Here is a 16,064-nt window from a genome sequence, read left to right as displayed (position 1 = left end):
TATAAATATATTTGTGTAAAGACACAGGTTTCGGATGAGGAGGAATACCCACCTCCTCTCTCTCTGATGATTAAATCACTCACTAATCTCTTTGATGTGATCTAGCCACCCCAATCTGCTGCCCCCCCCCCCCGCTTCAAGTCAGCCAATGAGACCAGTGACAGACAGGCTATACATTTGAAAGATAAATTATGAAACAGTACTAAAATAGGAACATTGTTAATGCTATCTTTGGCATTAGCTTAAATGTTGGAAATGATTCCCTTTTAAGATTAAAATAACAAGAACTGGTCGTCATTGTTCACAAAGATTAAAGTGTTTGTACACTAAATAATGCTCAGAGCATGATGCATTTTAATGATCCCGAGAAAAATGTTCAAATGAATGTATAATGCATAAACATAACTTAAAAGCAATTTGTTTTGATTCATATTGAAACAGCTAGCTAGAAGCACATTGTGTTGAATATAATATTTGATTAAAGAAGAATGGAGACAAAGCAAGTGGCAATGCATGTTTTCTAGTTGTGAGCATTTAAAACTAGAATGTTTTATTTTTTCTATAAAATATGAAACTTTAGAATTATATACAAATTGTCATTGTGCTATAAAACAGCAGAAAAACAGGAAGAACTCAAACTGCGTTTAAAAATATTCTTAATTTCCCCAAAACGAGTGCTTGTTACGCTAATGCCCTAATGTTTGCCTCCCAGCGGGCCGTCCACAGTGTTCTGAGCAGTTCATCCTGCTGGTGGAGCGCCAGTACAAACACATGACCACCTCAGCTTCTATTCAAATCTATCAAAATGCAATACTCAGGACATTCATGTAATGTCTATCGGGGTCCGTTCCCCCTCCTCTGATCTGTCAGGAATAGTCCAACTGTCTTTTAATCCTCTGGTACATATTGCACAATGTTAAAGCATCCCCATGGCATGACCACATGGTACACTCCACCTTTTCGCTTTGTTATGGGAACAATATTTATTTTTTAGATTAAATTCCCAGAATTCCTCAACAGGAGCCGTGAATCCACGGCATCTGTACAGGCACAGTGTCACACAAAGAGAAGGCAGCCGTCAACACACGCGATGACGGAACATCCGAAAGGAGAACAACACTGCTTCAACGTCAACACAGCAACAACAAAAACATGAACCCCTTTCATTAGGATATTAGGAGGGCACTTTGAATCAAAATAAAAAGTGTCATGTAGTTAAGAGCTTTTTGTACTCGTTTCTTCGTCTCAAGGCCAAACAACACGGCCCCACTTAAACGCAGGTGGGCGGCGGCCGTGTGGGCCCGTACTTGGTGCCGGCGTGGCCCTTGAGCGAGGGGTGGGGCTTGATGCAGGGCCTGCTGCTGGTGAACACGCTGGCCGCCTTCCTCCGCGTGCGCTTCTTCAGCTTGCGGCTGAACACGTTCTGCCAGGACTGCAAGGTCTTGGAGGTCCAGATCCACATGCCGCTGGTGATGCCCACCACCAGCAGCATGAACACCTTCACCATGAAGATCTCCACGGCGGGGAGTGAGGCCTTCATGACGCACTCCTCCCCGCCGCCGCTGCCGCCCGTGCCGGCCTCGCCGCAGCGCTGCTTGTCCGCCAGAACGCGCCAGTAGTCCATGTTGAGGCGCTCGTAGAAGTAGCAGGCGATGACGCAGGTGGCGGGCACCGTGTACAGCACCGAAAACACCCCGATGCGCACCATCAGCTGCTCCAGCTTGTCCGTGTTCTCGCCCTCCGTCTTCATCACCCGGCGGATGTGGAAGAGCGCCACGAAGCCCGACAGCAGGAAGGACGTGCCGATGACCAGGTAGCAGGAGAGCGGGATGAGGACGAAGGCCGTCAGCGCCTTGACGTCCATGCTGCCCACGTAGCACACGCCCGTCAGCTCGTCCCCGGCCACCTTCCTCATCACTAGGATGATGATGGTCTTGACGGCGGGGATGGCCCACGCCGCCAGGTGGAAGTAGCTGCTGTTGGCCTCGATGGCCTCGTGGCCCCACTTCTTCCCGGCTGCCAGGAACCAGGTGAGGGTGAGGATCACCCACCACAGTGAGCTGGCCATGCCAAAGTAGTAAAGGATGAGGAACACGATGGTGCAGCCCGTGGACTCCAGGCCCTCCTGGATGACGTACTGCACGCCGCCGTCCCGGTCGCAGGCCACGCGCTCGGCGCCCACGAACAGCCGGACCAGGTAGCCCACCGAGTAGACGCAGTAGGACATGGACATGAAGATGATGGGCCTCTCGGGGTACTTGAAGCGCTGCGGGTCGATGAGGAAGGTGAGCACGGTGAAGGAGCTCGAGACGAAACACAGGATGGACCACACCGCCATCCACACCAGGGAAAAGCGCTTGTCGCCCTGGCTCCAGTACACGTCCACCTTGGGGTAGCACTTGGGCGCGCAAGAGTCGCTCTTCTCCACGTAGTGGAACTTGCTGGGGTTGCTGCAGGTGCCCTTGCTGCTGCTGCCGCCGCCGCCCCCAGCACTGCTCTCCTTGGGGGGCAAATCCTGCCCGTTGAGGGGCCGCTGAGGCCTGAAGTCCGGGGACTGGGTGTGGGAGACCTTAGGGGGCTCCTCTGAGCCGTTGTTGGGGGCCTCCATGCAGAGGTTGTTGGGGTCGTTTTTGGTGGGCAGCCTGGAGCAGTCGAGGGACTCGGGCCAGTAGTAGCTGAACTGCTCCAGGATGGGAGAGCAGCGGAGTTTGACCTGCTCACACATGACCCGACAGGCCGCGATAGGCGTGGACACCTGCTCCGTGCACATCGGCGCATACAGTGAACACAGGAAAAACTTCAGGTGGCTATGGCAGCCAAACTCGATCAAAGGAGCGAATTCTTGGATCTTAATGGCTGCTTCCTTTTGGTCCTCGTGGCCCATTAGATTGGGCATACGGGTCATGTTGTAGCCGATGTCCTTACACAGGGGGATGTTAATGTGTTGACACCGTCCCTCGCCAGAGCGATCCGAGTCTAAGGAGCTAATGGCCCGTCCCCCGCCGCTCCAAAATACAACGGTACTCAGAAGCACATAAAGAAGTCCATGATCCGAAATCTGAGCCATTGTAATCTCTCGATCTCAACAGTCTTTGAAACAAACACTTTTTTTGTGTTTAATGTTTACTACTGATCACTAATACGCACGTGTGACTTTCATCCTGATGCATGCATTTAATGTTTAATGTGCGTGTTGGCTACCTGACCAGAGACCCAAGTACACACGCTTCCAGAGGCGTCGGTTCGATCCCCGTCCTGGTGCTTCTGCCTGATGGTTTAAACGCGTTGATCCCTGGAGGTTAGAAATGCCTGATTGCGTCCCGTGGAAGTTGAAGTCGCGATGCGCTGAAGTCCATGCATCGACATGTTGTGGAGGACACTTAACTGTCGATGCTCTTCCGCAGAACACAGCCGCATGTGATAATGAACACGATCCAGCCAGGCGAGAGATGCAATATACTTCTTAAAGCAAAGATGTAATCGGTTTTATATTCCAGGTTGTGGCAAACTTTCTTGTTTCGGGCTCTCCGAATCCTCTCGCCACAGTTCGGGACGTTCCGGGGAACCCACGATGGCACAGCGGAGACAGAGTGCTGGGAAACTTATATCAGAAAGAGGAGCAAAAAACACGCGCTACTTTCCAATGTTCACTTTAGTTCGATCGGGAGGTGCGGGAAGTTTGGATCTCGTAGACGGCGATCAAGTCAGCGACATACATGTCCCCAGCGGTTAACGGAGATCTGTGGATAATAAAGCAGGAGCAGAGGTCTGGATCATGGAGCAGATTTGTGGATCATTCCGCAGGAGCAGCTCTGTGGGTCCTGGAGCAGAGATCTGGATCATAAACTCCTCTGACTGGTCGCGTTCAAGGGTCTGGTGGAAGCACTCGTCTGGTCTGTGGTGCTAGTCGCCTGCCGTCCTCCTTCGCCTCCTCCTCCGACCTGCCAAGAGATCCGCCTTCAAAGACAACTACTTTGCATAAGAAAGATTACACTGACATGTTGATTACTATTCAAATCGTGCGGAACGGCTTGTTGGCCAATCACTCACGACAGCGTTTTAGAGGTTTACAGCAAACTTCAAATGTCCATGCGTTTGCACTATCAAAATAGTGTTCAGATCATTTCAGAAGTGCAGCTCAACGAGGATTATTATTATTATTTTTTTTTTTCTGTGAAACGCTTTATATGAGAAGATCCGATATAAAAAGATACAGGCCAAGATATATATATATATATATATATATATATATATATATATATATATATATATATATATATATATATATATATATATATATATATATTACATTTAGCTTTTATGGGCGATTATATATGTTTTATTTTTTTTATTTCAGCCTATATCAAAAAAATGGCACATGTCAGGTCATGTGAAAAGTATTTTAACAGAACATTTGACCTCTCCCTGAATGACAAACATGAACGTGTTACACTCTTGTTTTCTTCTAGCCTAGTAAAGTAACCCCTTTCTGAAACAATACATGAACCTCGGTTTGAGGACCTGGAGATAAACTGCGCGTCCAGCCATCACAGGCTCATATTCCCATCATGTATAGAGGATTAGGCTCGTTTAGGCCTGTTCGTTGATTCCCACTTCTCTTCAACACTTGAGTATGAGTTTCCGAAGGTGATGGGAAGATGCCGTTAATCATATAAGAGCAGGGGTATGTATGTGAGACGTCATGATCTGAGGATAAAGAAGGACTCTTTTGGGCTTTGCTATCCTATGGATATATAATGTAGAATGTTTTACAGACATTTCATCATGTAAAAAGTACACTTTTCATCGCATCCAGTGTTGCTATTGCCTATTCAATCGTACAATTGAATATGAGACGGAAATACGTATTCTATGTAAAAATGAAATGTATACCTACATATAAATACTACAAATAACTTATAAGTTGTCACTAAATATCAAATAAAATGAGGACCAAAAAGTAGTTACTGGTCATGTTTTAACGGCCAGCTCACTCACTCTCTTGAGGAGCAATAAAAGACAGAGGAAAGATCAAGTCAGGAGCCATCCTTTGTGTCTGTCTCTCCCGTCTCGCTGCCTTCCTCACTCTCTCCTAACCTCCCCCCCCCCCCCCTCTCTCTCTTTCTCTCTCTCTCTCTCTCTCTCTCTCTACGTCTGTGACCCCAGGTCCCTCTAGCCAGTAACTAACATTACCTTGTTAAAGTTTGTGCTTGTAAGATTTGTACACTGCGGCGCTCGGCCTTTGTCCCCATCACAGGGGGTGAAATTCACGTAACAGACCGACACACATGTGTTTGAGCGAGTGGGTTTTTATATACCAAAGGGTATCTTAGCGGCGCTGGGTAGATGTGAAATGTGCCTGGACGAGATGAGACACAGCAGCACCGGCGTGGCTAAATGGCTTAGTGTGGCCTATCTCACTCCTGGCGTTTCAGCTGTTGGTTCTCAGTGTGAGCGGCTACAAGCACAAATATAGAATATGAATACACTTATGGATACCCCCCCCCCCCCCTCCCCACTGTTGTGTTTCACCTATCTCCATCCATCAATTGCTTGAATCGTGCGTATGTGAGGTCTGTGTGAGGTGTGTGTGAGGGGTTTGTGTGTGCGTGTGTGAGGTGTGTGTGTGTGTGTACCGGTCTTTCCCATCGTAACTGTTTACTGGCCTCATGTGAAGCGGGCTAAGACAGCGTTCTCTGCTCAGCATGATGTTTGCTTTCAGCTTCATACATTGCACCCCCCCCCCCCCACGAAAAAAGAAGAAAGCAGAAAGAGAGAAAACATTCTTCCAGGTATATGTAAGCAACCGCTCACATCACTGGTTGTCAGTTTACTGGTTCAAAACCATTTAAGATGCGTTCTGTTCTCTTCAGTGCCAGTGCGGTGAATCGGCCCACAGCTATCAACTTGGTCTGAGAGAAAGGCCAGCGAGAGCTGGCCGTGTTCCGGACGTGTTCTGGAGGTCTTCCCGTCAGCTCCAACCTGCAGCAGACGGATTGTAACATCAGCATTTCTGCTCTCAGACGACTGATCATCGTGTCCTTAAGATAGCTAGCTCCGGTCAGAAGAAATAGTATTGCCGACACTGTGTATTACCCACGGTATCTCTGTGGCTACCTTATTATTTCTGTCTTTGGTGTAATGACAGGAAAACAGGCAACAGGGTGGCATCGTCTAATGAGAAGCCACACCCTTTACTTTGTTTGTTTTTGGTGTTTTTGTCCTCACCATCACCTGTTTTCTCCTCTCCATCTCCAGCCTCTGCTCTCTGTCCCCATGGTGGTTTTTGTCCTCACCATGACCTTTTCTGTCTCTCCAGCTTCTCTCCCTGCAGCCCCTCATGCTCTCTATCCCCATGATGGTTTTGTGGGTCAGCACTGAGATCTCTTTTAAATGGGGATGGGAGATATGTGTCTTTATCCGTTAGTGTCTGCCAGTTTGGTCCGCTACTGTTCTTTATCCCGACCAGCCTTTGTTATCATTATTTTTAGCGTTTGTGCTTTCTGTGTTGGGCCCAACTTTGCTTTCCCCGTCAACACAATAATAACGGCCAACAGACACGAGCAAACCAAACTAACACACACGACCAAACTAACACGCACGCACACACGCACGCACGCACGCACGCACACACACACACACACACATACCCACACCACTGTTTATCTCATCTTAACCAACCATAACAGGGTGATGAAGCAAGCCGTGCTGGGCCTCCACAACTGAGAAATCAGCCACTGTGTGATAATTCTGTTACTAATAAAGTTAAAGGGTGTGGGCAGGGGTTTGTGTGTATGTGTGTGTGCATGTTCGTGTGTGTGTGTGTGTGTGCGTGCACGTGTGTGTGTGTGTTTGTGTGTGTGCATGCGTGCACGTGTGTGTGTGTGTTTGTGTGTGTGTGTGTGTGATGGGGCGAGGCGGGAGGACCCTTTGATGGCTGAAGCTGAAAAGATATTTTATTTTTTGTGTGTGTGGGATTTGAGATGTGTGATTGTATGGAGCGCGCTAGCTCCCCTGCTGTTAGGCTCTGGCTGGGAGCCCCCCACCCCCCCACCTCCCACTGGCTAATGTTATGGAGAATTGCAGGAATTTTATGGCTGTCTTTTCCCTCAGCCCCAGCGCCCCCCCCCTTCTGCCTTTTTTTTCTTCTTTTGTTCCCCTTTGAAGAATGACTTTAGACATTTTATTTACATATTTAACCACGGATGAAAGCAACGAAGGCCACAGAATGCAGCAGCTCCTCTCCTCCCACCATATTGATCAGTGGAAAAACGGTAAATGTTCGTCTCTTCCTCTCCGTGTTTTGCGGCGTCGGGAAGCGGAGGAGTGTGAAGTATGTTGGCACGCCGTTAAAATAGACGGAGGTGGGGACCGACTCGGAGGCAGATCACGCCAAGCGGCCCTCACAGCGTAAAGACAGCTCCCCTCGATGACAGCCGGTTCAGGACGACTCCCCCATGTTGTTCCAACATGTGCGGTATCATGCCATGACAGGGAGAGAGGGAGAGAGGGACAGAGAGGGAGAGAGAGGGAGAGAGAGAGGGAGACAGGGAGATAAGGTTAGAGGGGAGAGAGGGGGAGACAGGGAGACAGGGAGAGAGAGGGAGGGAGAGAGGAAGAGTCAGAGAGAGGAAGACAGGGAGAGAGGGAGAGAGAAGGAGAGGGGGAGAGAGTAAGAGAGAGGGAGAGAGGGGAGAGGGAGACAGTGAGAGAGGGAGAGAGGAAGAGTCGGAGAGAGGGAGACAGTGAGAGAGGGAGAGAGGAAGAGTCGGAGAGAGGGAGACAGTGAGAGAGGGAGAGAGGAAGATTCGGAGAGAGGAAGACAGGGAGAGAAGGGGAGCGAGAAGGAGGGGGAGACAGGAGTGGGGAAGTGGTGGCGGCGGCGGCGATGCAGACATGTTTGACATTGTTGCGGCTGGTGAGGAGGCATGTTGATTAAACGTACGGGTGGGGTCCGGCTGTAATCTTCTTAACCGCGGCCCTCCTCCCCTCTTTCAGCAGACACAATGATCAGAAACAACACTCTGCTGGAGACCAGTCTGTTTTGTCCTGTGCGCCCCTGCACATTGTCCCGGGCCGGGGCTGTCCCCCTGCCCGGCCCGCGGCTTTCAGCGTTTAGTTCGGGATGATCCTAATTATCCAGCTCCGCCTCACTGCTCACACTCTTATTTGCGGTTATTTATCATTCGTTGTATTTTTTAACTATTTCTGTTTAAGTGCATTTTAAATAGGCAGTGTCTCATAAAGCACAAATGTAATTAGCTGTGATGTAAGATGTACAATGGATCAATTATCTTATGTACAAAAAGGATAAAAGCTACATTATTTTTTGTTGTGGTATCCATCAGTTTTTATATACTGGTGACAGCCAAGATTAAGATGTAAAGTGCAGAGTCTGACTTTGTAGTTCTCTTCTCCTCCTAGCATCGAAGCGTCCTACCAGGGATGGGGTTTCCCCGCCCTTTTGAAAGGCTGTTGCTTCATAAAGCATCCGTTTTGGCCATGGGTCAGGCCTTTTGGCGGAAATGTACATGACTCCAGCAATTCATTATTGACGATCCCAGTGAACTTCAAAGGCCGCAGGGCTCTTTGACTTCTGACATGGCCTAAACAGCTCACCACATTCAGATATTAATGAGGCCTAATACGTCCGCGGCTTCCTTTAAAACTTATTCCGTGGGAATACATGAAGTGACTGAGTTCTTGTGATACTGCAGCACTGTAATGAGCAGAGTCACAGTAATTCCTTTAAAACTCCACCATCGCATGTGTGTGTGTGTGTGTGTGTGTGTGTGTGTGTGTGTGTGGCCCAGTGAATGAGACGGAGCCGTTTAGAAGATTTAAACAATTAAACAAATGCAGATCAACAATGATGATAGCACGATCGTCGCAACGTCACAGCAAAGACAACGTCTCAGCGCTAAATCCAATAACATATGGGCTGGAACTATTCGTAGTAGTTCATCAGCAGTCTTTTGCATAAACTTTCCTGTCTCGTGGCCGTATGACAGCAGAGGGAGTGTTACATATGGGAGGGAAGGATGGAGGGGAAAGGGAGTTTGCTTGATCAAGAGAGGTTAGTACCGGACGAAAACGGTTACCATCCCAAACTGATACCACGTCTTGGAAAGGTTCCACTGGTCAGTCCGAACGTAAAAGTCCACATTTTTCACATGATGTTTCCCTATGTCCCTTCAAGTGTTTGTAACAACAGGAAAGGGACACCGTGGACCAAGTGTTTGACACGTAAGAACAGGAAGGGGACACCGTGGACCGAGTGTTTGAACCATAACAACAGGAAGGGGACAACGTGGACCGAGTGTTTGAACCATAACAACAGGAAGAGGCCTTAGTCCACCGTGGACCAAGGGCGTAGCAGGGAGAAAGTTTTTACAGAACAAAACCAAAGTTCCAAACTTTTCTTTTGCATGCATGAGTGAGCTAAATTGGTGGCAATATTATTAACGGAGGGCCTTGTGGGGGCACTTGAGTGTGAATTGCTAATCAGGAGAGGCCTTCTCAGTTCTAATCCCTCTTTGAGTGGCCGGCCTGGGATCCGAGCGTCTGAGGAGACTCCCCACTGGTTCCGGCTCTGGAGGCTCCATTGAGGCGCTCTCCTCTTGTCCCATTCCCACAGTTCCCACTTACTGTGCTGCACACACAAACACACACACACAGACACACACACAGACAAACACACACACACACACACGCACACACACAGAAACACACACATACACACACTCATAGACAAAAACAAAATATACACACAGAAACACACACATTCATAGACAAAACAAAACACACACACACACAAACACAAGAAACACACACACAGACACACAAACATGCACACAAAAACACAACACAGACACACACAGACAAAGAAAAACACGCACACATTAATACATTTATAGTCAAAAATACAACACAGACACAGACACACAGACAGACAGACAGACAGACAGACAGACAGACAGACAGACAGACAGACAGACAGACAGACGGACACACCCAGACACACGCACACACACACACACACACACACACACACACACACACACACACACACACACACACACACACACACACACACACACACACACACACACACACACACACACATGTTCAATCCCATGCATAAACACACAGACATACGTGATTTATACACTCACACACACATATCCTCCTCCAACCAAATTAGATTAGACCTTCCCTTTATGCCCAGCAAGGCCCTGGTCTTTTCTCTGCCAGACCATTATCCCAACCCTTTTGTCTCGGCTGTTAGAAAAAAGAGAAACAAATTCCCAAACAACCTCATCCCTCCCCTGCACCATTCCCCCCCATGTTCCCCCTCCCCATCCATTATCAGTGCAGAGGTTTGCAAGAAGAAAAAAAGCTGGGTGATGTCCGGCCGCACATCTTTAACAGCCCTGTAGGTGAAACCAATCTTCCTCCACCCCACTGCCCCTCTGGAGTGTCTGTTCTAATGATGTGTAGATGGACAGCGCTGGGGGCCAGGGGGGCTCAGGGCAGGCCGGCCAGTGAGAACAGGGCCAGCTGTGCTGCGAGCCCATCACGTTAGCCCGCCACTCTACCGAACCATGTCTGTCAGCAGCAGCGAGAACGTCTTAATCCAGGCCCCCCCCCCCCCCTGTCCCTGACCAGAGTGGATCAAATGGACTATTAACCTTCTGATGCTGATGTGTGGCAGTCAGCGTCCTCTGTGTCCGTCTCCCTCTCTCTTTGTCTCTCTCTCTGTCTCTCTCTCTCTCTCTCTCTCTCTTGCTCTCTCTCTCTCTGTCCGTTTCCCTCTCTCCATGACTCTCTATCTCTCTCTGTCGATTTCTCTCCCTCTCTCTTTCTCTCTCTCTTTCTCTCTCTCTCTCTCTCTGGCCGTCTCCCTCTCTCCATGGCTCTCTATCTCTCTCTGTCGATTTCTCTCCCTCTCTCTTTCTCTCTCTCTCTCTCTCTCTCTCTCTGTCGATCTCTCTCTCTCTCTCTTTTTCTCTCTCTCTCTCTCTGTCCGTCTCTCTCTCTCTCTCTCTCTCTCTCCCTCTGCGTGATGTATCTGTCTTCCTCTTTCAGCCAGCCTTTCATGGACGTTGACACATCCAAACAGAACAGAGGTCCGTCCTTCCTGAAGAGCCCCTCTGGTGGACTGAGGCTCCTTGTCTCCGCTCCAGCCACTGACGGGCGGCCCCGCCTCTTTGGTAAAAGCAGCAAATAGAGATCAAAGGGAAATTAAAGCTGACTCGTTGAAAGCGGGATAAAACTGTGTGAGCCCGCAGCGGTATTCTCCCTATTGATTTCCTGGCTTGGCGCGCTGTTCTGTGGGGCGACGCTGGGCCGGGCTGCACCCTCGCCGCCCACATGTCAGAGACTCCACAGCCCGGGGGGAGAAGGAGGAAGAGCAGATTACTATCGACAAGAGGGCCCAAAATACTGTCATGAACATGATTGGAGGCAGCATGATGCATGTCCGACTGGATTGACGTTGACGTTTGTGTGTGCCCCTGACATCTGAGTGTGTATGGTGATCCTAGTTGTATCCGAAGCAACGCACTGTTATATGAATGTTGTTGTGGTTAGATATAGAGTTTTAAGGGTGCTTTGCTCATCTTGCTCAAGGGGCCTAGACCCGAGTATGGAATCAGAGCCAAGTTCAATATGATGATATTTATAATAATAACTTGTGGGTTGCCACTAATAATAGCGGCGGTTCTCTGTGTGGGAGCATGGAGACACAGCGTCGTATTGTATGCATTGAGTCTGCTCATCCAACTCCTGGATCATTATTAGGAACCACATGTAGCAAGCCTCTCTCTCTCTCTGCCTATGTCTCTCTCTGCCTCTCTCTCTCTCTCTCTCTCTCTCTCCTCCTCTCTCTCTTCCCCCCCCCCCTCTCTCTCTCTGAAGTTTATTTACATTGGTGAGAACAGTGGAGGATGACTCTCACAGACAAAAGCCTTTGGGTGAGTTATTTACTTCAGTACTATGCATAATCAGTCTGGCCCGAATGACGTTCTCCTTGTACAAAACACTGTGGGGAAGACGTTGCGCTGAATTAGGAAGAGAAGGCTCAAACTTAATGTTTCAATAAAAACAACAACAACATCCTCCTCAACAACAACAACAGCAGCCAAATGCCCTGTGGTGCTAGAGAGATGCCGGGCTCAGATAATTAGGGGTAATTTACAGTCCTTTGGCTTTGTCAGGAGAAGTGTAAAGGGGTTGAATGAAGACGCAGGTGAGGAATTCCTGGAGGCGTTTGAAGTGAGCGCTGAGATTGACAAGCCTGCTAGATAGAGTGGAGGGAGGGGGAGAGGGGGGAGAGAGAGACAGAGAAAGAGGGAGGGGGAAGAAAGACACAGAGAGGGCGGGGGGAGCAGATATAGGGAGGATAGGGCAGAGAGAGTGAGAGGGGAGGGGCACATGCTGTCTGTGATTGTTCCAAAAAGAGTTAGCCCCCTTCCACCCCCCGCTAGATCCTATTGTCTGAATGAATCCACACTCCGTGGGGAGCCTCACCCCTTCATCAGGCCTTAATCAGGCCTTCATCAGGCCTCATCACCCCTTCATCAGGCCTTCATCAGGCCTTCATCAGGCCTTCATCAGCCCTTCATCAGCCCTTCATCAGGACTCATCACCCCTTCATCAGGCCTCATCACCCCTTCATCAGGCCTTCATCAGACCTTCATCAGGCCTTCATCAGGCCTCATCACCCCTTCATCAGGCCTCATCACCCCTTCATCAGGCCTTCATCAGGCCTTCATCAGGCCTTCATCAGGCCTTCATCAGGCCTCATCACCCCTTCATCAGGCCTCATCACCCCTTCATCAGGCCTTCATCAGGCCTTCATCAGGCCTTCATCAGGCCTTCATCAGCCCTTCATCAGGACTCATCACCCCTTCATCAGGCCTCATCACCCCTTCATCAGGCCTTCATCAGGCCTTCATCAAGCCTCATCACCCCTTCATCAGGCCTCATCACCCCTTCATCAGGCCTTCATCAGGCCTTCATCAGGCCTCATCACCCCTTCATCAGGCCTCATCAGCTCTTCATCAGGCCTTCATCAGGCCTTCATCAGCCCTTCATCAGCCCTTCATCAGGACTCATCACCCCTTCATCAGGCCTCATCACCCCTTTATCAGGCCTTCATCAGGCCTTCATCAAGCCTCATCACCCCTTCATAAGGCCTCATCACCCCTTCATCAGGCCTTCATCAGGCCTTCATCAAGCCTCATCTCCCCTTCATCAGGCCTTCATCAGGCCTTCATCAGGCCTTCATCAGGCCTCATCACCCCTTCATCAGGCCTTTATCAGGCCTTCATCAGGCCTCATCAGCTCTTCATCAGGCCTTCATCAGGCCTTCATCAGGCCTTCATCAGGCCTCATCACCCCTTCATCAGGCCTCATCAGCCCTGTACCAGGAACCAGGGAGGAGGAGCTCCAGGAAAATGGATATTATATAGGGAACATATATATATATATATATATATATATATATATATATATATGTGTGTGTGTGTGTGTGTTTGTATACAATACCGGCCTGTATTGTCCACACCCATTCACAAACACACACACACACACACACACACACACACACACACACACATACACAAGCCCATAGTGTAATTGTTGACTCGTACACCATAATAAAGGGAGACAAACAGAATTACATTTTAAATCAAAAAGGCAATTTATTTAAGAAGGTACAAACAAGGCGAAAAAAAAGTCTAGGGACAATTGGTTAAGAATTAGATAAAGCAAAGTGAAAATGTGAAGAGTGAAGCAGTCGAGCGCCTGCATCAACCAAAAGGAGAGTGATAACCTGCTTATGTAACTCCAACCTCAGTGCTCAGAGATGGTCAATTAAGTCATTATTTGCGCGTTTCCATCTGCGGGTGCGGGCCGGTTCAGTCTGCAAAGATGCGGCACGGTTTGCGTTTCCACCGCCAAAAGTGGGCGGGGTCTTGACTGAGCCGTGATAGGCCGTACTCATCTCGCAGTACTCCGTTGGTGCACCGAGTCTGAAAGCGTGCCAACAAGTTCGAGCTACACACTCCGTCCATGGATTGGTCGATGGAATCCTCACTTCCGTGCCACAGGGGGATGATAACAAACAAACACAGTAAGGTATTTCTGGTCTTCTTGGAGTTTTCCGTCCTTCTTGGACGTCCTACATCGTTTCTCTTTGTTTATTATGTCACGTTCTTCTTTTTCCTTGGATTAATAGCAGGCTTCACTGTGTCGGGCTGCTATGAGGTCACGATGCTTACGTAGTTGCCGACGCGTCCGCCTGTCCCTGACCAGAGTGGATAAAACGGACTATTAACCTTCTGATGCTGATGTTTGGCATTCAGCTCTCTCTCTCTCTCTCTCTCTCTCTCTCTCTGTGTCCGTCTCCCTCCCTCTCTGGTTCTCTCTCTCCCCCTGGCTCTCTCTCCCTCTGTCCGTCTCCCTCACTCCCTGGCTCTCTATCTCTCCGTCTCTATCGCCATCCGGCTTAAACCCCCCCCTACCAATAGGGTACTGTTGGCGGTGGAAACTTGAGCCCTAACTGAGCTGGGCCAAACCGCACCTTCACTACTGGGCCAAGGCGTGCTGGGCCAAATGACTCTGAGGCCTACCCTTGTGATGGCAGCAATGAGCAAAAGGGGGTGCAGGGGGTCGTCACCATAGACATGTACAAACAAACACACACACACACACACACACACACACACACACACACACACACACACACACACACACGCACAAGCCCGTACACACGTACACATGCTTACACACACACACACACACACACACACACACACACACACACACACACACACATACACACACACACACACACAGGCAAACACACCCCGTGCACCTGTGTCTTCCTTAGCCTCCTCTCTCTTGTTGCTGTTGGCTGAAAGACCTGACAGGTGGAAACAGAGCAGAGAGAAATGCATTTGATTCTGGCTCAGATATCGTTTCATAGCTGTAAGCGCTCTTACCGCACACACACAATGCTTCCTCCTCAGTCACAAGGCTTACTTCATCTTAAGGCATTCCTCAGGCTCAGAGATCCCAACCCCTTTCAATAACCTGTCACCTTAACTCTACCCCCCACACACACGCACACACATACGGAAACACACACGCACACATTCACTCGCACACGCACACTTTTTAACAGGAAAGGACCTGTCACGTCTAACAGAATACCCTCAAGCATTAAAACAATTAGCTACAAACACTGCGACACAGACTGCTTAAACACCCTCATAGTGTGCATCTTATGACACACAAGGGGGACATACAACTGCTCCCAATTTGCATCTTTTCAATCTCGTTCTCACAAATGGAAAGCGGGACGCCGAACCAGTTGTTTGTGATCACCCTATGGAGTGCAAGCCTCAGGCCTCTTCTTCTTCTTCAGAAGTGGTGCGACTTCTGTCAGTTTCCTCTGACAGAACCCTCGTGGCCACGTGGTTGACCTCCAAGGGGTGTTCTCCACAGAAAACCACCAGACCAATGATTTCCACGTCCTTCACAGCTGTCGTTCCCTCTGTCACCGAGCGAGGGACCGAGCGACAGGGGGAGAGACGCAGCCTTTGCGGTGGTGCAAGGTTTTCAGAAGGAGTATGCAAAGTCAAAAAACGGTCGAATCCTCTCATGGTGTGTGGAGCCGAATGTATCACAGGCCCGTGGCTTGATACGCCACTGTTTTATCCCTCCGTATGTTCTTCCTGTGATTAAAGCCCATGTAACGCCACACATGTTCACGTCTTTCTCTCTTTCCTGGGCTGCTGTTCGTCATGATGACGCAGCATTCCTAATGAGAGAGCTAAAGTGTCTATCATCTCATCTCATGTGCATGCAGCCCAAAGGCAAACAACCAATATTAGTTCGTTTTTTAGCCCCATTATATACTCATACTTATGCTGTTTAGCATACCTTTTTATCTTAAGACATTCATTTCAGATGCAAGTCCTTGATATGGAGCAGGAGTGACCAGCGGTTGGGCATCTGCATGTTGAAATAGGGAATCGAACCCGTATCCCCCGCCT

General features: G+C 49.2%; 1 protein-coding gene across 1 annotated transcript; it reads right to left on the bottom strand.

The window, feature by feature from the left end:
• Window positions 1-534: 534 nt before the first annotated feature.
• On the bottom strand, window positions 535-3,839 carry fzd10 (frizzled class receptor 10). The gene has a single exon (XM_079739304.1). It carries the CDS (start codon window positions 3,065-3,067, stop codon window positions 1,271-1,273), a length of 1,797 nt encoding a protein of 598 aa, XP_079595430.1. The 5' UTR covers window positions 3,068-3,839; the 3' UTR covers window positions 535-1,270.
• Between the last annotated feature and the right edge of the window lie 12,225 nt (window positions 3,840-16,064).

Source organism: Pollachius pollachius (assembly GCF_949987615.1).
Source record: "Pollachius pollachius genome assembly, chromosome: 1".
NCBI classification, from domain to species: Eukaryota; Metazoa; Chordata; class Actinopteri; order Gadiformes; family Gadidae; genus Pollachius; species Pollachius pollachius.
This window is presented reverse-complemented; position numbering and strand designations above follow the sequence as displayed.

What these genes read in the sequence shown, in the direction of transcription:
- fzd10 (XM_079739304.1), bottom strand. Translation starts at nt 3,067, where the DNA reads ATGGCTCAGATTTCGGATCATGGACTTCTTTATGTGCTTCTGAGTACC.